Source organism: Chrysochloris asiatica, unplaced genomic scaffold (genome assembly GCF_000296735.1).
Source record: "Chrysochloris asiatica unplaced genomic scaffold, ChrAsi1.0 scaffold00012, whole genome shotgun sequence".
NCBI classification, from domain to species: domain Eukaryota; kingdom Metazoa; phylum Chordata; class Mammalia; order Afrosoricida; family Chrysochloridae; genus Chrysochloris; species Chrysochloris asiatica.
The window spans coordinates 12080406-12102986 of NW_006408530.1; the positions used below are offsets into that span (position 1 = coordinate 12080406).

At 36.1% G+C, this 22581-nt stretch overlaps 1 protein-coding gene across 2 annotated transcripts in view; it reads right to left on the reverse strand.

Moving 5' to 3' along the window:
- Positions 1 to 21126, reverse strand: part of MBD5 (methyl-CpG binding domain protein 5) — an 86424-nt gene extending 65298 nt beyond the window's left edge. Inside the window, exons 1-4 of one of the 2 annotated variants that reach the window (XM_006834556.1) lie at positions 20462 to 21126; positions 15889 to 15991; positions 14569 to 14749; positions 3997 to 6108 (exon numbers count right to left, since the gene is read on the reverse strand). In XM_006834556.1, the coding sequence (XP_006834619.1) occupies positions 3997 to 6108; positions 14569 to 14749; positions 15889 to 15991; positions 20462 to 20574 (2509 nt within the window). In that variant the 5' untranslated portion in view covers positions 20575 to 21126. The remainder of the gene's footprint in view (positions 1 to 3996; positions 6109 to 14568; positions 14750 to 15888; positions 15992 to 20461) is intronic. The other variant, XM_006834555.1, reaches the window with a different exon arrangement.
- Between the last annotated feature and the right edge of the window lie 1455 nt (positions 21127 to 22581).

Consider the following 22581-nt stretch of genomic DNA (forward strand, 5'->3'; position numbering starts at 1 on the left):
TTGCATTTCATGACTTTTTACTGGAGGAAGGTAGGGGTCAGTTGTGTTCAGCTGCTAACTGAATGGTTAGTGGTTCATACCCACCAAGAGTCTCTGTAGGGGAAGGACCTGGAAATCATCTTCTGTAAAAAATACAGCCAAGAAAATCTCATAAGGCACTTCTACTCAGTCATATGGGGTGCTATGAGTTGAAGTCAACTTGACAGCACCTAATAACAACAAGGGCGTGCTGTTGTTGATTAGCAGCATGGACTATATATTTGAAAATTTTGTGAAAAATTGGAAGACCGCAGAAATGCTGGTGTTGTTATATGGACACCAGCCAGGTCTAAGCATTCTGCAGAAATCTGAGTTACTGGCATGTACATTTTTGCTAGAGTCAGCAGGTGGGCAGTAGTCAGGTGTGGGCCTGATGAAGTTGTACTTGACTTTTGAATTCCTCTCTAGATGAGAGCAGTACATGGCATGAGTTGAAGCCAGAGCTTTGCTGTTTGTGAAGAATGCCAGCAAGTATCCTAGCCATCAGTTTCTAAATCTGCAAACTTTATAATGCAAAGTGTTTAGAGAGCTTTAGTGGAATGGCAATTAGAGAACACCAAAACAGAATGAACAAAACCTTGTATATTCTTTAGTTTTACAAATATTTTAAAAGGATTTCTTTGATCTTTTACCTCTTTGTTACTAACTTTGTCTCCAATTCTCATTCTTGGATGGGAATACATTGAAAAAGGAATTCCCATATAAGGCCTGTAATCATGATTGAGGTTGTTTTATGACAACAAAACAAAACCCTCTTTAAAAGATGTTTTTGAAAATAAATGATCAATCAAATTAAGTGTTTTTAGCGTGAGTGATGTTTATGTAATGTTATGTTTGAGCTGCTCCTTAGGAGAGACGAGAAAAGGCACTGGAAGGGCAGACAGTCACTGGCGTTCTTTGTTAGAGAACCTTTTGGGTCCCGCAACCTCATCTTTGAATGATAGGGTGGAGTTGGACCACAGTCTCCTTTCAGCTGTTCCCTGCCATTATGCTTAGAATGGCATGACTAGCATCTACAAAATCACCTCTTTCGAAGGTCCACAGACACATCATCCACTACGAAACCCACTCCTACTGAGCAAGTGAGATGAGAGCAGTTCACTAAAACAAAGGTTACCAAATGTTATTCACAAGCAAGGAAGGAGCAGTTCTCTGGATATTCTGGACATTTCGTCTGCACTGACACAAATATTCTAAACCTTGTACACTACGATATTAGAATCCAAAGAGAGAAGGCAAAAATAATTGATTTTGTTGATATTAAAAGTGCATCAAACATTTACAAAGTTTACAAATGTGGCTTTTAACATTCATCAACGTGCTTTAACATTTTAAGAGATTTTGCAAGTGAAAAACTATTTTGATCATTAAATGCTTCAGAAGAGGGAACTTATACAGCCAAGAAGAAGATGGATTTTAGAATCAGATGAACCTGCGTTCAAGCCTTGATTCAGTTATGTATGATCTTGGGCAGTTATTTAAGTTCTTCTTGGAGGCTCAGTTTCCTCATCTGTAAAATGGGGACAACATAGTCTTCTACTTTGGAAAGCTGTACAAATTAGAATATAGGTAAACCACCTGGTACACAATCTGTACTCAATGACAGTTTTAGCTAATGCTTTAAGAATGAATTTTTTTTCTTCCTTCTAATATTTAATTGGTATGCTAGAAAAAATTAGCAAAACTTATTGTTTTATGCTGAATGCCAACCTCTGTGATATATGGTTACTTGAGAGGTGAATAAATGACAATGTAAATAGATCTTTAGGCCAGGTAATTACAATGATAGTATACTCAGCTGTCATAGTTTACTAAACATCAAAAAGAAAAAAGGCATTAGAAACCTCTTCAATACTTAGCTCATCAGAGAGTTACATCGATTAGCACATCTATCCATTTTCACAGCCAGCTGCACATCAGACCTATGTACATTAATTAGCATTTAATTTTATTAGATTTTATAGTTTTAAAATTCTTGCTGACCTAGATTTTATTAAGCATATGCTTCTTGTTAGCATGCACATGACTGGCCACATCCATATCATTATTGGACATTTATTCTAGTTATTTATATGCTCACACTTTTCTTGTAATAATGTATTTTCAACCTGTGTGTTCTGACACTTCCAGCACTGGCAGCCCAGTTCAGATGTTTTTACAGAAATGTATGGAACAAGAAAACAATGTACAAGGCAATACAAAGTAAGTCTAAACTAGACAATGAGAAGAAACAAGAGTATAAAGAAAATGTTGGTCTTTTCCATTATAAATGAATTAAAATACATAATGAATTAAAAATGAATTAAAATATATATATACTTTGCACATATGAATTTAGACCTGATATGAGACTAGTTGAGGTAAGGGGTATCAAAATTTAAAGACAGAATATATTGAGACTAATACTGTCTCATCTAAAGGTATGGTCAATAAGTAAGGTGTTTTTAAAACAGATACTGAGTTTATGTAAGTAGTTGATACACTACATGCATAAGACTGAATTTTCATTTCTGTGGAATTATCTAAAAATAAACATGAGCCTGGGAAAAATTGGAAGCCCTTTATAGCATAAGTATTCTGTTAAACACTTAAAAAAATGAAATTTCATGAGATTTCTTAGACTAAGAGTATCAGGCAGGCACTAGCCATTTAAAGTATCTTCTAAACCTTATATTCTTTTAACACAAGAGGTCATCGAACAATTAATTCTTCATTAAATACTAAAATCAAAACAGGAACACAATTGTAGCTGGTGGCAGGTATAAATGGAAACACTAGGAAGGAAAACACTTGATTTTTAGATCAGCAACACAAGATGTGTAAGTTATAATGCTTTTCCAGGATAGTGGTATAATGCGCTATTTATCTATACAATAGCTTATTATTAAAAGCCTCAGCAGTTTTCTCATTTCCAGCAGCAATCTGGTTTTTAAAGCCCACTGATTTCATGTCTGAATATTATCTACAATTGCCTTGCATTGTCTCTGGTCATTTCTCACAAATCTCTCAAATCATTAGTGTTGGGTTTTGGGTAGACTTTCTTATGTTTTCAGGGTCAAATTTTCTGATGCCTCAAGGACTTTACCTCCTTAGTGCTTCTTTACACTTTCATGATAACATTTCTGGGGTATCTATTGCACAAACCAGTTATTTTTCCTAATGTACCTACTTTTAAAAAAATTTGTCTCCTTCATTAATAGTGGTTGAAGAGATATAGTAAATTTGGGTTCAAAACTTTCATGTCAATGGTAAAAATGGTTCCTACTACAAGAAAATTTCTAAAATAACTTTCAAGATAAAAAATTTTGGAAATCATGTTTTCAAGCCTTTTTATTAGAAAAGTTAATGATTTTTTTAGAAATAAAATAGAGTAGCCAATATCCATTTCTGAATGTTCTCAAGCAAATAGTGAAGAATAGCAAACTAAGATAACATTAGAAGATGGCTTTCTACTTCATGCAACTTCTAGATAACTTTTCCTATCCAGTCACCTATTTCTGGTCAGCAGCAAGAAAAAAAATCCATTCATTTTTGCATTCTTGGGCTTTCCAAGATGAGCTTCATTTACTTGAGTACAAGCAAAAGCTAGAAAAACCAGCTTTTATGTTGGCATAGATCAAGTATGTGTCTCACAAACCATGAAACCTGCTGTCTATGGCTTCTTTTGCAATTTAAAAGTCCAATGATGATATAACCAACTGAAAGTCACACAATGCGCAAAAGGACACAGATTGACAACAAATAACGGAAACACATGGAATCCCCTTGGCTGTCATTCTTTCCAAAAGACAAATACCTAGCATTCTGCAAATAAAATTATAAATACTAAAGAAATGATGAGAATTTCACAATAGGGAAAGGATCATCTCTTATCATAATAAATATTTTGGTACAAATCAAAAAATAAACATAAAAAAGTTTAGTACCTTTGGGTACTTTTTTCTAATAAAACCATACCTGCTTCAGAACTTGTTTGATTATAGCTGCTAACAATGCTGTTTGGTATCACTGGAGTGGAGGACGCTGAAATTCTTGACTGAGGTGGATTGGGATGTAATGAATTTCCTAAAGCCATGCCCGACTGACTGAGCATCCCACAGTTCCCGCTAGCCTGAATCTGATTTATTAAACCTGCAAGATGGTGGTTTGGGACTGGACTGTTATTGTGAACAAAGTTAGTATTTGCATTGTGGCAGTGCACGGCTTCCCCTCTTAAAGGTATGTTCTGTGTCAGTGAATTCTGAAGAACACTGGAGTTCATACTGGGATCTGTAAAATGCAGCTGGTTAGCAGAGCAAGGCAAAGCAGTATTTGAGCCTCCACAAACCGGGGCACTATTGCTACTCAAGTGAAGTAACTGAGACATTGAACTCATGGGAAATGAACCCTGACCCTGCTTCCTTAGCAAGTCGGGTCCAGGTTTAGGAACTGTAGTACTATCCACTTGAGACTGTCTGAGCAAGCTCAATACTGTGGTAGGTGGCTGTTTTCTCTTCCGCATTGAGTCTTTTTGCTGAGACATCAGCTTATCTCTTAATGCTGCTCGACCACTTTGCCCTTCACCTGTTGGGAGAAGCATGCTGGCAGTAGGAGGGAACATGGTGTTTAAAGTGCTATGTCCTTCAGTGTTGCCACTGCCGGCAACGGCTCCAGAATTGCTACTGCTGCTACTGTTGTTACCAGCAAGTTTGTTTTGATTTGCTAGCTGTGCTTTGGCTGCTGCTGAGAGTAAACTACTTGCTGGAAAGGAGGCAGCATTGTGCTGGTTCAAGATCTGATTTAAAGGCATTCCCAGCAAACCAGGCTGACTCTTTACAGAACTACTTCCGGCAGATGCAGTAGGAAAAGCTGCACTGCTTGGGGAATTTAGTACATTACTCATTCCAGCAATTAATGAATTAGGGATATCCTTGTACTGATGATATCCATCGGACTTGGTAGAAGGACTTGATGGCATTGATGGTCTTGGGGACCCTATTGTTGACCTTGGTGACCTGGGTGGAACCTTAATACCACTGCAAGTGGCCTGGGGTCCTATAGGTGGCATCATGAAATTTCCATGATCTGATGATGTGGAAGATGAACGTGATCTTTGGGGGGATGCCTCAATCCTTCCAATTCCAGTCCCCATCATGTGCACTGGGGATGTCACTGGAGAAGGGGACAGGGAGGTTGAAGCTGAATGTTGAACTCTTTGTACATGACTCCCATGATTCATGTGACCAGGTTTTACAGTTGGCAAAGGGAGATTACTTGGCAAAGGAACAACAGCAGGAGGCATGCTTACATTCATCACAGGTACCTGAGAGTGGACATTTGAATGGAAATTGGTTGGGTTAATGATAACTGGGTTCTGATTCACTGGTTTACTAGGAATAGGGTCAAGAATGCCAAGTGGATCTTTCTCGGATGTTAATGGCTTTTTCTGAAGAGCACAAGAAGGTGGAGGAGGGGGTGGTGGGCCTTGGGGTGGTTTATGGTGGAACATCGATCGTGGTATTTCCATATTAGTTGAAAAATTACACATTGGTTTTTTCATTACTGGACTCTTTGTAGTCAAGGTTGGGGAAAGAGGTATATTAGTTCTTCCAGCCATTGCACAAGATGACTGTACAGGAGAACCATGTAGCATTACTGAAGGTGGAGAAAGTGGAGTCCTATTCAGGTGAATAGGACTAGAATTGGGAGCTCCGTGAAAACCAGGATTATTTCTTGTGAAAACATCAGGGCTTCCAAGTGGGTCAGTCCTTGGAGAGATTGAGCCATCTCCATATATTTGGGATCCTGATGATGCTGGGCTAGGCAGGCCTCCATGGTTGCCACGGAATGGAGATTTTTGTCCATGTTCACTGCTGCCCAATCTCTGTCGAGGGTAGACGGGGTGGAGTTCCTGTTGTTGGCTCCCAGGCAGTTCTTGCACATACAACCTTCCCATGGCATTTGATGATCCAATCATTAGTTTGAAAGGATGTTTACATTCGGGCATTACAGAATTTGTAATTCCTTCGTGAGACTTATTTCTTACTGATCTTGGAGTTGCTGCTCGAGAAGGTACTACTGGAGTAGCATCTGTGTGAGAGAGTAAAAACAATCTGTCAGTAACTCCTTCAATTCTTTTTTAGTAGGGGAGGGGAAGAAAGAAGGAAATAAGGAAGGGAGACCAAGAAGGGAGCCTAGAAACAGAAATTTCTAAATAGAAGCCATGACTCTTGGCAATTAAAATTTTTCTGTACTCTACATTAAATTTTGAGTTAAAAAATGCACACATAGTCCCTGTAGTTGACAAAAGGCTCCTAATGACTCTTTATTATATTTGTTTGCCTCTTACCTGTTAAGAAAGAATGGGGATCTCAATCAGTACATACTGCTATTAGCCCTGCTAGTAATATTTAGAATATGCACAATCAAGATCAACTGTCCAGATGAAAATAGTAATGTTATTTTGTCAGATTTGAGTTTTTTAAGAACACAAGTTACTATAGAAAATTATAATCTGTGAGGCATAATAATATTTTTAGCTGATTTAAATAAATTGCCACTGCAACAGAAAAATCTATATACATTTTTTTCTGTTATCTTACTGAAACTGCTTCAGGACAGCTACAGCAACACTTATTCCAACATTTTTCACTGTGAGAATAAAAGAGTTTTAATTTTTGTGAAGTGAGTAGGATTCTGAATCTTGTATGAGGAGAGTGATAACAACAGAAAATGCAGCGATACTGTAATGTTGCTTATTTATAGCATGTCTGCAGCACTATAATTTATTTACCCTTGTTCAGTCAGCACTGTAAAAAGGGCCATAGCCAACCAGTTTAGATAAAAGATCATAATTCTTTTATTAGCACAGAATTCTCAAGCAAAATTCAGTCAGAGTGCTAAAACCTTCAGCTGCTGTTGCTAAATGCTATCGAGTCGGTTCTGACTCACAGTGATCCTGTATAGGGGTTCCAAGCAATGGCTGGTGGGTTTGAACAGCCGACCTATGGTCAGCAGTCCAGTGCTGATCCACAGCACCACACCAAGACTCCAAAACCGTCAGTACAGGTTTCAATTGAGTATTCTCTTTTTAACATGAATACATTTCTCGCTCCCTTGTTTTTTGGAATCTCTTCAGTTCTTTTGGAGATCAGACAGAATACAGGCAACAAAAGGAAGCCGGTTCATCACACAGAATTTTCACTCTATAATGTTGGGATTCTCAATTTAAGTTTTTTAGCCCCTAAGGATGCTTAACTATTTTATAAAGTTGTATCTTTTAAGAAAGAGATGGCAAATAGAATTCAATTCATATGCCAATTCTCATCAGTTGGTAGTGGTTGCTTAGAGAGTTGTACAAAGGAGGATGCTGGGCTGTCATTGGGTTCCATGAGAAAATGCCAGTGTGTCTCGTATAGGCAGAGGACTTGAGAGTGGCATTATATATAGTTGGCATACTATATATGTGTTATCCTTATGTCTGCTATAAAATATGAGGGTGAGTCAAAAACTATTGCTATTAGGGTTCCAGTTCATACATGCATGGATCTGTTCTAAACATAATGGGTTTAAATATGCCTCTGCAAACAGTGGATAGCTACAGATAAATTCTATCAGTAGTAACACTTGTCTTAGTATCATTAGATTCCAAAGTAAGTCCAATCAAAACAATGGCTTTTTAGGGTATTTAGTGGGCCAGTTAGGAGCTCTGGTACCATAGTGGTTACGAATCAGGCTGCGAAGCTTAAGGTCAGCAGTTCGAAACTACCAGCCGCTCTGCAGGAGAAAGATGAGGCTTTCTGCTCCCGTAAAGATTTACAGCCTTGGAAACTCTGTATAGGGCCGCTATGGGTAGGAACCAACTTGACAGCACTTAACAGCAACAACAAAAAGTGGGCCAGTTAAACTCAAGTAGGAAAACTTCAGAAGGTTATGGCAACAGTTTTGGGGGGTTACAAAGGAGAAATCTTGATAGATTTTTTTCAAAGGACATGGGATGATCATGGAGGATTATTAGGAAGAAGCTATAAGAACAATGAAAACTGCCTTGGTGAGAAAAAGGCCAGAAAAGTTAACTTTGAGTACTATTTGTTCCCATCATAACAATGCACCTGCTCATTCTTCGAGGGTATCAAGTACTGCCCTATGAAATTGTGTTGGGAAGTCTAACCTACAGCCTGTTCTTGTCCTTTCAGATTTCTTTTTGTTCCTCAAAGGCAGAGTACATTTAAAAAGAACAATTTGTGTCCCTCGAGGATGTCAAAAATGCCACTTTGATATAGTGTAAATTGAAGAGCGAAAAATTCTTTGGGGAAGTGTTAAAAACAGATGGAAGTACTGCCTTCAGAAGTAGACAGACCTAAATGGAAGATATGTCAAGAAGCAATAGCTTCATATTTTGATACTGTTGTTTAATAAAGGTTTCTGATATTTTATAGAAATACTATTTGATATACTCTCATAGCAAGCATATCTGAATTATTTGTAACCAGATGTATATATATTTAAATGAAAAATTATACATTTAAGATAAATATACTGCGTCTACCTGCTAGATAAGTAGTGGAGTAGTTACGAGTCGGGCTTCTAACGTTAAGGCCAGCAGTTCAAAATTACCAGCCATTCATGGGAGAAAGATGAGGCTTTCTGTCCCTGTAAAGATTTACAGTCTCGGAAACCCTAAGCAGGATTGCTATGAGTCAGAACCAACTCCACAGCACATAACAACCACCATTGCCACCTGCTAGGTAGCATATAAGTCTAACTGCATCATAAAAATTTCTAAGAGAGTAATCCTCAATCTGGGGCACAAAGAAGACTATACAGATATAATCAAGTAGTAAGAGAATGCAGTGAACGTATGTTTTTCTCGGTAAATGTGGGTTTTCATTTTTTAGTGTGGTGGAGTGCAGGTTCATTTGGTATTGTGATTTCTGAAATACAATATATGAAAAGTTGAGAGTCAGTGGTGGTGGGTGTGTGCCACCGAGTCAGTTCCGACTCATAGCAACCCTGTAAATCTTTACAGGAGCAGAAAGCCTCATCTTTCTTCCACAGAGTGAATGGTAAAATTTGAATTACTGAGCTTGAGAATAGCAGCCTAACATGTAACCCACTATGCTACTAGGGCTCCCTTGAGAATCAATAAGATAAGAAAATTGCAGCAGATACACTAAACTGAAGCTAATTCTCTTCTTAAAGAGAGTTTTTTTTTTTTTTTTTTTTTTAAGTTTGTACTTAAAAATTGGAGACATTGTGTTTGGCATATATGGACAGACCTCATTTTGCTGTGCTTTGCAAATACTGCTCTTTTTATTTTATTTTATTTACAAATGGAAGGTTTGTGGTAGACCTCTCCTGAGCAAGTCTATTGGCATAGTTTTTCCAACAGCATGTGTTCACTTCTCGTCTCTGTGACACATTTTGTTAATTCTCACAATATTTCAAACTTTTCCATAATGTTACTACACACTTAACAGAACAAATTAAAGTAAAAACATAACTTTATATACACTGGGAACAAAAAAAATTGTGTGATTCGCCTGATTATGGTATCTACTTTATTGCAGTGGTCTGGAATCACACCTGCACTATCTCTAAAATATGCCTACAGTAAGAACATAACTGTATGAATATGATTAGTGCTATCATGAAATTGTGTCATCTTCAGTAATAAAAGCACTGACTTGTATCTTTTCTTAGGTATTAATGTATTTCTATTCTTAGCTATCTACAACTTAATGGTTAAAAATATAGACATTGACACATTTTATCTTTCACTAACAATTTATAAATTAGCTGTTAACTATATCTCCCATATCTGGGGGGAAACTGTTATTACCATCTTTAAAGTAACAGGAATACTAAACAAACAAATGATGGATTGAGGTTGCACTGTATTTAGAGACTAAATATTACAAGAGTTGGCAAATGGAAATGTGCCCACAAAGTGCTTTCATGTATAATCAAGGAGATCTTTCAATAGAATAAACAGAAGCTAATATATACATAGGGACTCCTGACGTGGCGCTGTAGGATCAGCACTGGAAAGCAAATCACAAGGGCGGTTGTTCAAACCCACCAGATGCTCCTCGGAAACCCTATACAATATCACTTTGAGTTGGAACTGACTCAATGGCACTTAACAACAACAATAAATATATATTTAAGGATGTAAAACTATATGAGTAGTTTAAAGTTTGATTATTTAAATCTCAAACATATAGCATATCTTAAAATTAAAGAACACATCATACATGTCAGAGGCCAGTGGGAGAGTGGTGGAGGTGGCAGCTGTGTGCTGTTGAGTTGGTTCTGACTTTTAGGGATCCTGTAACAAGGTTGTCAAGGCTGAAAATCATCTTACTCCTGCAGAGTTACCACCAGTATATTCAAACTACTGATCATGCAGTTACCAGCCCAGCTAGTAGTAATCCACTGTTACCAAGGCTCCCTAGTAAAAGACTGTTGTTGTTGTAAGTGCTGTTTAGTCAGTTTTGACTCATAGCAACTGGTGGGTTTGAACTGCTGACTTCGTGATTCACAGTCCAGCGCTGAACCTACAGCACCACATCGGGAGTCCAGTGAAAGATTAGCAGTAGTAATTAACTCATCAAACTGTACAGGTTTAAAGGGGATGAAGAGGTAATTATTATACTTATTCTAGTTATTTACTTTTTAAATTTGTACTTACAATTACGACAAAGGGCTTAGAAGAAGATTGAGCGAGAATCATTAAAATGGCAATAAGACACATTGTAGAAACTGGTAAAACAATATGAAGTGAGAACAGTAGCAGATAAAGAATATGTACACACATGTGCAAGGTAATATGAAATATTTAAAAAATAGTTATACATGAAAATGGCAAGAAAATTATAAATCTGAATAATCTACTAATATTAAATATGACTTTAAATTAACTATATAAATTTTGCTTATTTAAAAAAAAAAAAGAAAGATCCCCTGAAAGATTTTTTTCTTATGTTCCTCAGTGGACAATTTTTTCTATTTCTTTTAAAGTATAGAAGGCTATTGGGTAGGAATAGTATGCTAATAGCTGTCAAATCTCTCCCTGTCCTGTTCACATAAACTGTAAGCATGAATGAACCTTTAATAACTTGTATGATTTCACAGTTGCTCCTCTTCACACACGAACCAAGTCAAACCTACCACTGCTACGTCAATTCTGAATTACAGCAACTTTATACATAGCATTTCCTAGACTGCAAATTTTTACAAGAGCAAAAAGCCTCATCTTTCTCCTATAGAGCAACTAGTGGGTTTGAACCACCAGCTTTGTATTTAGCAGCACAATGCCTAACTCATAGCACCACCAGGGCTCCTCCTTCACATCAAGAGCTTTAAATTACTTGGCCTCAATTTACATTTGCAAGTTTAATTTTCTACTTAAGTGATATCAGTTTCTATATTATCCCTTAATAATGCTGTTGTTGTTGTTAAGTGCCGTAGAGTCAGTTCCGACCCATAGCGACCCTGTACAGGGTTTCCGAGGGTGTAAATCTTTACGGGAGTAGAAAGCTTCATCTTTCTCCCGCGGAGCGGCTGGTAGTTTCAAACCGCTGACCTTAAGGTTCGCGGCCCGATTCGTAACCACTACGCTACCAGAACTCCTTTAATGTTATATTCATTCTGGACAATAATTTTCCTATTCCCCTCATGTTTTGTTGTTGTTGTTAGGTGCTGTTGAGTCGGCTTGGACTCAGGAGACCTCACGTACAACAGAACAAAACACCACCCTCACAATTGTTAATGCTTCAGCCCACTGTTGCTGCCACTGTGCCAATCCATCTCATTGGGGGTCTCTCTCTTTCACTGACCCTCCACTTTACCAAGCATGATGTCCCTCCCTCTCCAAGAACTGGTCTTCCTCCTGGTATCATGTCCAAAGTATGAGAGATGTCCTTATATGTCTACATGCTACTATTTCTCAGGGTTGGTTCAAACTGAAGTTTTGCCATAAAGCCTTCTCTGATGACTATAGGTTACACTTACCTCCCCTGACTTTTAGTACTTCTGAGAATTATATCATTCATCACATGTAGACATATGTTTCTGTGATTGACCACATTTTAATCTGAATTACTACTCAAGAATTAGAAAATAGTATCTTAACAATAGCAAAATCAGATGGGCACAACCTGGATCAAGCAATCATCAGTATGGAATAATTGATATTATGTGTCTCTACAATGCAACATTCCTATCAAACAGTGTGAATACATGTTACATCTATTATATATGAGCCCTGCTGTGGTGCTGTAGGATAAGCACTGGTCGGTCTTCTAGCCACAAGATCAGCAGGTTAAACTCACCAGCAGCTCTTGGAAACTCTACACAGGATCAGATCAGTATGAGTAGACGCCGACTCAATGGCACACAACAACAACATAATACATATACACACACTTTTTGGTAGGAATAGGTAATGCTATATGCTTATCAGGAGGCACATAACATCTATTATTCCATACTGATGATTGCATGATCAAGGTTATACCCCTCTGATTTCTCCATTGTTAAGGTATCATTTTCCTGTTATGATTAATATATAATTTATAGAGTGATATTTTGAGGCTGAGGAACTTCTTTAAGTGTTAGAGACTCCCTCTAAAATATTACATTGTAGTTAATATATATGACATTATAAACACACACACACATATTACATTACACATACACACATAAGACTAAGTCAAGAATGCTATCAGGGTTCCAGTTCATACATGCATGGATTTATTCCAAACAAAATGTGCTTCAAAATGTTTCTGCAATCAGTGGATAGCAGAAGTTATTTCAGCGATACACTTGCTTTAGTCTTTTTATAGAGTTAGCAATCATTAGATGGAAAAAAAACAAAAAACTCTAAACAAAACAGTGCCCTCCCTGTTCCAAGGAGATCTGATCACTCAGTTAAATTCAAGGTAGAGATATTAGTTCAGAAGGTTATGGTGACTGTTTTAGGGGATTCCAAAATAAAACCTTGATCGATTTTCCTGAAAGGACACAAGATGATCACAGGGGCTCATTAGAAGAAGTTTAAAGAAAATTAAAACATGCACTAGAGAGAAAAAAACTAAGAAAAGTTGAGTGGAGGGGCTGTTTTCCAGCATGACAATGCATCTACTCATTTGTCTAGGTTAGTAGGTACTATCCGCGTCAAATTTCATTGGGAAACCTTACCCCATCCACCCTACAGCCCTGATACTCCCCCTTCACACTTCTTTTGTTCCCCAAACTCAAATAATATTGAAAAGGAACACAAATGGAGTCCCTGGGGGATACCAGAACTGCAACTTGAGCTATCTATCAGAGTGCAGAATTCTTTAGGGGGAGACTTAGAGAGATGGAAACACCACCTTCAGAAGAGCATAGCCAAGATAAAGGGTATATCAAGAAATAACAGCTTCACATTTTGATATTTACTTCATAAAGGTTTCTATGATTCTGTAGTAATACTTTTTTATTTACCATTGCATATATACCTGAGGATAAATGTTAAGAAACATCAGGAAAATCCAAAATGAGAAATAAACTGCAGGGCAGACCTAGATTTTTTTAAAAATGTGACTTCATGAAAAACTGAAAAGGTCTGGGAAACTAATCTAGATTAAAGACATGCAACAACCACTAAATGCAATGTGCAACCTTTGAGGGCAATCTGGATTTAAAAAAAAAAAAAAAAAGAGTGGATTTTTACAAAAACTACAAAGGGCATTATTAAGACAACTGAAGAAATACACACTGTGTGTTAGATATTAATATATCAATGTCAAAATTTCTGAATGTAGTAATTATATTGTGATTATGTAGGAGATGTTTTTGTGTGCTGAAATATTTGGGGATGAATTCACTGTATCTGAAGTTTCTCAAAAAGTTCATCTACCAAAAAAAAGGGCAGTAGGGACTGGAAAGCAAATGCAACAAAATGTTGACTGGTGAATCTAGGTGGATACTAAAGGAAGTATACTTGCAGCATTTCTGTAGCTTTGAACTTTTTTTTTTTTTTTTTAAAGTAGTATGTGTGTGTTTGGGGGTGTGGGGTATTAAAAGTTCCAGGCAAAGTGATTTCCATTTAGCAAGTGTTCAATAAATAACTAACTATTAAATGAGTGAAAGAATAACAGTTTCTAGTTCCTGAACACTGTTATGTTGCATTTGAGGACTTGATACCACACATATTCTCACACTCAGAAAAAGGCTACATTTGTTTCCTAAAAAGTAATGGCACTTCTCTTTTGTTAGCTCAGCTCTACACACCTGCATGGCATTTTTATGTGCTAATTAGTATTTATTCTGCTTGTTTAAATTAACTAGATGATCTGGACAGGCGATTTTGCGCAACAACCTGGTCGTTTTCAGAACTAATTTCCTATTTGTAATAAAATGATAGAACACACAACTTCAAAAGCATTGTGCGTGCTTGAAAAGTAGGAAGGGATAATGTTTGGCGAAGTGATTTATAATGATCCCCTCTGTAGGAGAGGAGTGGGGGAAGGGAATTTGTCAACCCTTCACCATATAGCTTACTTGTTCCTCCCCCTGGACTGGTAAGCACCAGAGAAGGATGTGGGGCTTCCATGCTTTTATGAAGAGTGGCCACTGCAATGATCTTTCTTTTATGTATGCATAGCTTTGTGACATCTTCATCTGCTTTAACATCTTCTGCAGTTCTCTGCTTCACAGCAGCTCCAGGATCAAAATTAAACACCTGGAAAAAGTACAGTCTTTGTTTAGGATATATCTGTTACAACACGCAAAAATATCTCCTTCTTAAAAAATAAACACCAAAAAATGATGGTGCACGTATCAGGCCGTAAATCTGAATAAAACTGTTTCAAGTTTTTAAATTTAAGAAAAGTAACTTTATATAACTTAATACTTCTACTCAAGATTCTTCGTGGCAAAGAAACTAATTAAAATATCCTACTTCTAAAACAGTCATAAATAAACATATGGAAAGTTATACTATCTGATAATGTTTCCCATTTCATAGACATTTTTCATGTATGACAGTATAAAAAACATATAAAATAGAATTTAAAAACAAAACCAAAAAGCTATGCTATTTTGACATGCCAACATTTTCTTTGGTCTCATTTTGTTACTATTAATATTACCTTTTCATTCTGATTTTAATGATTTATTTCTCTATTAAAAAAACGTATGTATTTTAAATGGGTAGATGATTGTAAGGCGCTTCAAATTCCCCCCTCCCCACTTTTTGGAGTGAGGTGACATATAAGTGAAAAGGAAAAAAAAAAAAAAGCTATATATTAATATTTATTTCTAAATATGTCATATAATAGATGTACAGAGAGCAGTGACCTAGCTCTAATGGTAAACAATATATTGCTATTTAAAATTACTTTAAAAATTTTACCTTGTACAGGAGTATAACAGTTTCAGCCTTTGGCTATAAGGGATCAGCTTTGGGATTTTAGAAAGATTTGTGGCAGATTTATCACCACCACCACTAACGCTAAAAATAACATCACAGATTTGAGCAGTTGTAGTTGTAAAAGAAAATTCTGCATTATTTAAATGCAGAGCATAAGTACAGCTCTTGTAAAAAGGTACAAAAGTGATTTTAATGAAATACTTAATATGAATGTAGCTTTGTCACCTTTGACAACAACTCTTGGATTTGAACTATTTCAACGATCTTTTAAGCATTCCAAAAGGCATGCAAAAGATGTATAATCAGGTAAAGATTAAAACTGAATATATGATTGGAGAAATAATAGAGAATTTAAACGACAAAATGAGAAAAGCAAATATATAAAACAACTAAAATAATAAATTTTAAAAAGCCCCAAACTGCTGATAGATCTACTGTGAAATGGTTACCTTGGGAAGGATAAGAGGACATTCCAAGCCACACTTGCATGTTCCGTCAGTAAGCAGGTATGTTTTAACCTGCTCCAAGCAAGATAATAAAGACCCACTGGGACTGTAAAAATAGTTTAAAGAAACATCAGGAAATAATTCTGACTGCATATATTACAGGGAAAAAGGCAAAATTTATAAACTTACTGTCCTTCACAGGATTATGTCTTCCTACTAAGGAAAATCATTTTGTCAATATTATGTTGTTGTTATTATGTGCTGCTGAGTCGATTTCGACTCATAGCAACCCTGTACAGGATTTCTGAGAAGTGGCAGGTGGGTTTGAACTGCTGACCCTGTTGCTTGCAGTTCAGTGTTGATTGTACAGTGTCACATCAGGTACCCTTCTTATGCCAGCTACTAAATTAGAGCTTCTAGCACTACTGCCCTCTCTTTGAAACCATAATTTTTCTCAGAAAAACACAGATCTTCAGAGAAAACCAAATAAAATATTTTGGAAAAATAAGGGTGGACTGAAGATGGGAAAAATACTACTCAGGAAGGCTGCTGCTATATCTAATGAAAGGACAGTTAGAAGCAGGCAAGAAAGCAATGAGAGTACACAAAAGCAATCATTACCATTTAAAATGAGAAGATCTATTTTTAATCAGTTTGAGGGGAAACTACAATTTTGGAACATGTTGGAAGTCAAGCCATAAAGTCAGTAAGTCTACAAAAGTTGCATTTAACAAATTACTCCCTTTTAATCTTAGACACTAGAATCAGGTTGACCCTTTGTAAAAACAGGTTTCTATCCTCCCTGCTCACCATATTCAAAGCAATCTTCTCCCATGTTGCTTTTAATATGGACAGATCAGTGTAGCCCAACTCCTATTATACTGAGAAGTCAAACAGCATAACAAAAGAGAGAACAACAGAGTAGAGCTGACATAGGATGGGCATTTTTGAGGAACTAAGTTTTTTAAGTGGCAAAAATACACCTTGCAGATTTATGGCTGGTAAACAAGTGGTTGTTAAAGTGTCATCCAGTTGATTCTATAAATGGATAGGCGCGCTTACTGATAGTACTCGCCCTGTCACAAAAGTTAGTATGTGAATGAAATCTAGAGATTAGGTACTAAAATTTAGATAGCATAAGTCTTTGATTTTATTTTTTTTTATAACTGTGCTTAGTTTAATATGGGAAATGTGTATGTTTAAGACTTTGTTGTTAAGTGCTGTTGAGTTGGTTCCCGACTCATAATGACCCAGCATAGGGTTTCTGAGTGACTGGTAAGTTTAAGCTGTCAACCTTATGGTTCAAACTGACCTTGTGGTCCTGCACTTATCCTACTTAATTGCTAATATCCTGATTTACATCTTCATCATATAGTATCTCTTGAAATATTATATATCTTTCATTTGAAAGAATCTTTATGTGTGTGTGTGTGTGTGTGACTATGTACAAAACAACTGTACTTTAAGATTTTTCATCGAATTCACACAGAAGTCATAACTCTGTATTTCACAAAATATGCACTCATATGCATAAAAAAGCATTACACTACTGGGGTTCGTCTGTCTCTAAAAAAAGACTAGTTTTGTACCAAATGAACCAGCTTTAAGTGCAATTCATATTTTGTTTCTGGACAGTCATCGAAGTGATTTAAACATTTGAGTACAGAAAATCTAAACAAAAATCCTCAACTAGCAGTTTTGTTTCCATAGATGATATATAAAGAATAAAAGAAGGGCAACAAAAAGGTTTTTGGAAGGCTTCTATTTCTGTTGCCAAACAGAATCTTTATGATTTTTCATGTAAGGTATCCACGAGTTTAGTGAAAAGAAACAGCCCAACATTTTGTAGCTAGGAGTGTTGGAACTGAGTTGTAGAGGAATTTAATTGTAAAATTAAACTGAAGCCAAGAATTCCTGAATTCTATTAGAGTAGTCTGCTGTAGACACTTAAAAAACACTTCCCCTCAGTCCGTCAGTTGGGTGCTTTCCTTCAGTTATAGCTCTTTAATTAACTTTTGAGAGTAATAATTATTGTAAACTACAGTTACAAGTCTTGCGGCACAAAGCTTAGAAGAGTGGAAGCAGGTGGGAGATGCAATGTGCAGTTGTGATACTACCCCGAGGCAGGAGCAGCTGGAGACTTGACTTAAAAATGACAAGCAAGCACCCTGCCCACTGAAAAGGGAGCTTTATAAGTATGGCTAGACTCCTGTATGTCAGGGTACAAACAAATCAAACTCATGCTGGCTTAATTTATTTTGAAAGTGTTTTTAACTGATCACGGAAAGTTTCAGTTTCCAAAATAATTTTTAGCATATAGATTTGGGCATGGAGAACTCACACTCATAGGGTTACATAAAATAGTGAAGTCCAGTCAGACTTAGGAAAAGCCATAAACAAGATGACGGACAGATTCCAGACTTAATTTGTTTTTTGTGTTTTTTTTTTTTTCCCCCTTTCTCAGCAATCTGAAAAGCTGCAATTTAGCTTCATAAAGGAATAATGTTAAAGTGAAAAAAATATTAAAATATCAAGATTTTACAATCATTTGCTATAAACTGAATATATAATCTATCTACTCTTTACAAACTAGAATAAATATGTCTAACAGTGATCTCTTGCTATGCACACACATATATAGCAAAATATTTGTGGTAAGTTTTAAAGACTTGGGGAAAATTATCCTTTTGTATCCTTGTCCATCTTATATAACCAAGCTGTTATGACATGGATTGCCTCTGTGCTTTCTTATTCCTTAACCACAATTAATAGAGAGCACATTTTAATACTATAGGAAAAAAAATCTCTGACCCAAGAATGTTAATTAGTAATTAAATTAATCTCCAGAAACACCTTGTACAAAACAATCAACTGCTAGGATAGAATCTGAACTGACTTTCTGAGTTGTTACGGTATGAAATGGTTTGTGTTTATGTAACAGAAAACACCTTATTCATAAACACATCACCACAGCAACAGAGGACTCTACTGAAACTGAGATCCTAATAATAACATTGAAAATAATAGTAATAATTTAATGATGTTATTTGATACCTTTTTTAAAGTTCTGTTTCCAATAGTTTGAAGAGATTTGGTAGCATAGTGGTTACAAGTTGGGCTGCTAACCTCAAGGTCAGCTGTTCCACAGGAGAAAGATGAGGCTTTCTGCTCCTTTAAAGATACACAGCCTTGGAAATCCTATGCAGGGTCGCTATGAGTGGGAACCGACTCCACAGCACATAACCACCACCGCCATCAATCTTTCACATGGAGTCCTGATAACTGTGGGCTAATGTGCTGGACTGTAAAGTCAGTTTGAACTGCAAGGTCAGAAGTTCAAGCTTACCAGCAGCTTCTCAGCAACCCTATACTGGGTTGGAAAAAAAACCAAAAAAACTCTGAGTCAGAACTGACTTGATGGCCTTAACAACAACACTCTTTCATATGGAATTCTAGTGTGGTGTTGTAGGATAAGAACTGGATTGCAAGGTCGGTTTGAACCGCAAGATTGGCAGTTCAACTCACCAGCTGCTCTTCGGAAACCCTATACAGGGTTGGAAAAATCCCCAAAAAACAACTATATGTCAGAACTGACTCAACGGCACTTAACAACAACTATAATCTTTCACATAAAGGGCTCTGATAGCACAATGGGTTAAATATTGGGTTACTAACCTCAAGGTCAGTGGTTTAAACCCACCAGTCACTGTGTGGGAGAATGACGAGGCTGTCAGCTCCTGTAAAGATTTACAGTCTTGGAAACTCTATGGAGCAATTCTAATCTATTGGGTTACTCTGAGATAAAACCGACTCAGTGGCAATGGGTTTGGTGGAATCTTTCATATACTTACTCAAAAACTAAGTATGGAACTTGGCAATTATGTGATACACAAGATTATAACTACTTGCCAACAGTTTATATTTCATTCTATTTGTTCTACATGAGACATATGTCATCAAAATTAAAAAGAGCAGGCATTTGCATTTTATTTGTCTAATTTTTACTTGGGAGTGACGACTCATTTCCATTGGGACTTTTTCTTTTTTTATCATTATATGCAAGTGAATAGATTAAAAACTGCAGAAAAATATGAAATTATTTTTAGGTTATATCAGGCAGTATGAAGTATAATAACTGAAATTGCTTATAGATTAAAAAACAAAACTTGATGCTACATCAGAATTGCCAGCTGAATCACTGTGAAGAACAGAATAATATTGTCAAGCATTATTGGATCTATTTCCAATATTTCACAGTCTCCTGTGAATGCGGAGATGATGTTTATAGGTTTCTTTAGAAATCTGCATACTTTTCTTTATCCTTGTTAGAGAGATAAGCAGAATAGTCCCTTATATAAACAAGTAATGCATAAAATTTCTCTCTGGTAACTTAAGGCAATTTACATTGCAAAACAGTTCAGGAGAAACACACTAGAATATTTCTAGCACAAAGGTCATTTATTCAAATTTACTTAAAGTGCTATCTGTCACAATGTTTTGCTCATGGAATAGACTCTAACACCTTCATCTTGCGACTGCAACCCTGTAGGTAACACAGATAATAACAAATGCTCACCTGACATAAAGCACTCCATTCTGATCCACTCGACGCTGCCAACCCACAGGAACTTGTATAGCTGGAAGACATCCATCCTTGTCCCCTCCGTCACACTCTTTGCCTCCATTCATTTTCTGTGTCTGCTTGGGACTCTTCAAAGATATCAGCAATAAGATGATATCCTTATATTACATGGCATGATGGCCTTCAAAAAGGGGCCAGTGCAGCACAGTTTTTCCCAGACTGTACAAAATGCATTGGAAAACTTTAGCTCAAGTCCTTAACATCTGCCATTGTGATAAATCAGTTTCCCATTCTTAATCTATATTAAATAACCAATATTCAATTCTTAAGGTGGTCTACATGGGTAAAAATGAGTGCTTCAGATTAAGGAAAATCATAATTCATCAATGCTGGTACCTGCCTGAAGTGAGGAAGAAGGGGAGTGTAAAGTTTTTATTTCAACATTTTGTCTTGAACTTTGATGGTGGCCTGAAATAACCTCTATTGTTTAGAAACCAGTCTCATTTTTACAGTGTGAGTCAGTTAATATTTCCAGGTACTACCCGTCTTTATTGGCCACATTCTTTAAACTTTCTCTCTATCTTCCAATCTGAATCCAAGTTGTTGCAGGTTGGTTCATCTGATGTTTTCATGTCTTCAAAATTCCAATAATACAGCCTGAAACATACGTAAATATACAAACTATATATTTAATGTTGAAAAACTGAGGGGGTTAAAAAATAGAATAAGAAGTTTTAGAATAGAATAAACTGTCCAGTACACCAAACCACTTTGATGTCCTCTGCCATTGAAAGCATGTGTCCAAGTCAACTTGTTTTCTTCTTCTAACTTGATCCACTTACTCCAGTTAAACCAATTTGCTTGCTCTTAACCATAAGTAAATTTCTAATTACTAGATGCAGAGTCATAATTATGGCTTTATGCACACACATAACCTCCTTTTTAAAAATAAAAATGCATCTATCACTTATGGTATGGCCTGACAACTGAAAAGTTGTGATTTTTTTTTTTTTTTATTCCCTTAATTCTGCACTCAGAATTCTATGGTTCACTTTTCTTTTCTAATCTGTATATTGGTCTAAAGAAGAACTTTTTTTTTCTTTTTTTGAAAAAAGAAAGTTTATCCCTAAATGCACAGCAAGATTTTTCCTCAATGTTACTGAACAAAGTCAAGTTTATAAAATGCCTTATGTGATGCTCTTTTATTGAATCACAAGGTACAATTAGTATAGAATACTTAAAGAAGTTATTTTCATGGAAATGTTAAATCTTAAAAGGCTGGCAAATAAATTTTAAAAAGAATTTTAGTACTTAATCCTGGTAGAGAATATGATGTCAAAGTTGGTAGTATTATTTGTTTCCGTAAACAAGCTTTTGAAAGATCAATTTAATATGAAGTATGCAATTGGTTACATTGTGTGACTTATGAAACTAAAGGAATAATTTTAAAAAAAACCAAAACCTCTAATGTTATATGAATGGAACTTGTGATCTACAATAAATATTTCCAGTGATGGCATCAACTCAAAGCTTCAAAAAAAAAGTTACATTTCAAAATTAAGATGCATTGATAATTAAGTAAACAAAGATAATCTGGAAAGCTGTGCTAAGTGATTAAGATTCAGATGGAAGTAGTGAATCAAAACTATTTCATAAAATTTAATTTATCTATTATTTTAGGAATACTGGTGTGGTGTTGTACGATAAGCACTGGGCTGCTAACCAAAGGTTGGCAGTTCAAACCTCCCAGTCACTCCTCAGAAACCCTAAACAGGGTCACTATGTTTTGGAATAGACTCAATAACACTTTACAACATTTTAGAGAATATGCGATTCCAAACATGCATCTATAACTTAATCAACACATTTGAAGTATAAATAGATACATTACTACTTAAAATATATTCTTTAAAATTGAGATGTTCAAGTTATCTTCAAACATGAATCTTTTGGATCTCCACATTGGAAGAGCAGGATATTACTTTAAAGTAAATGTTCTCTGGGAAAATTATTAAATGATGCAGAATGCATCAAGAAAAGATGGAAGGAATACAGAGTCATTGTACCAAAAGGAAATGGTTAATGTTCAACCATTTCAAGAGGTACCATATGAA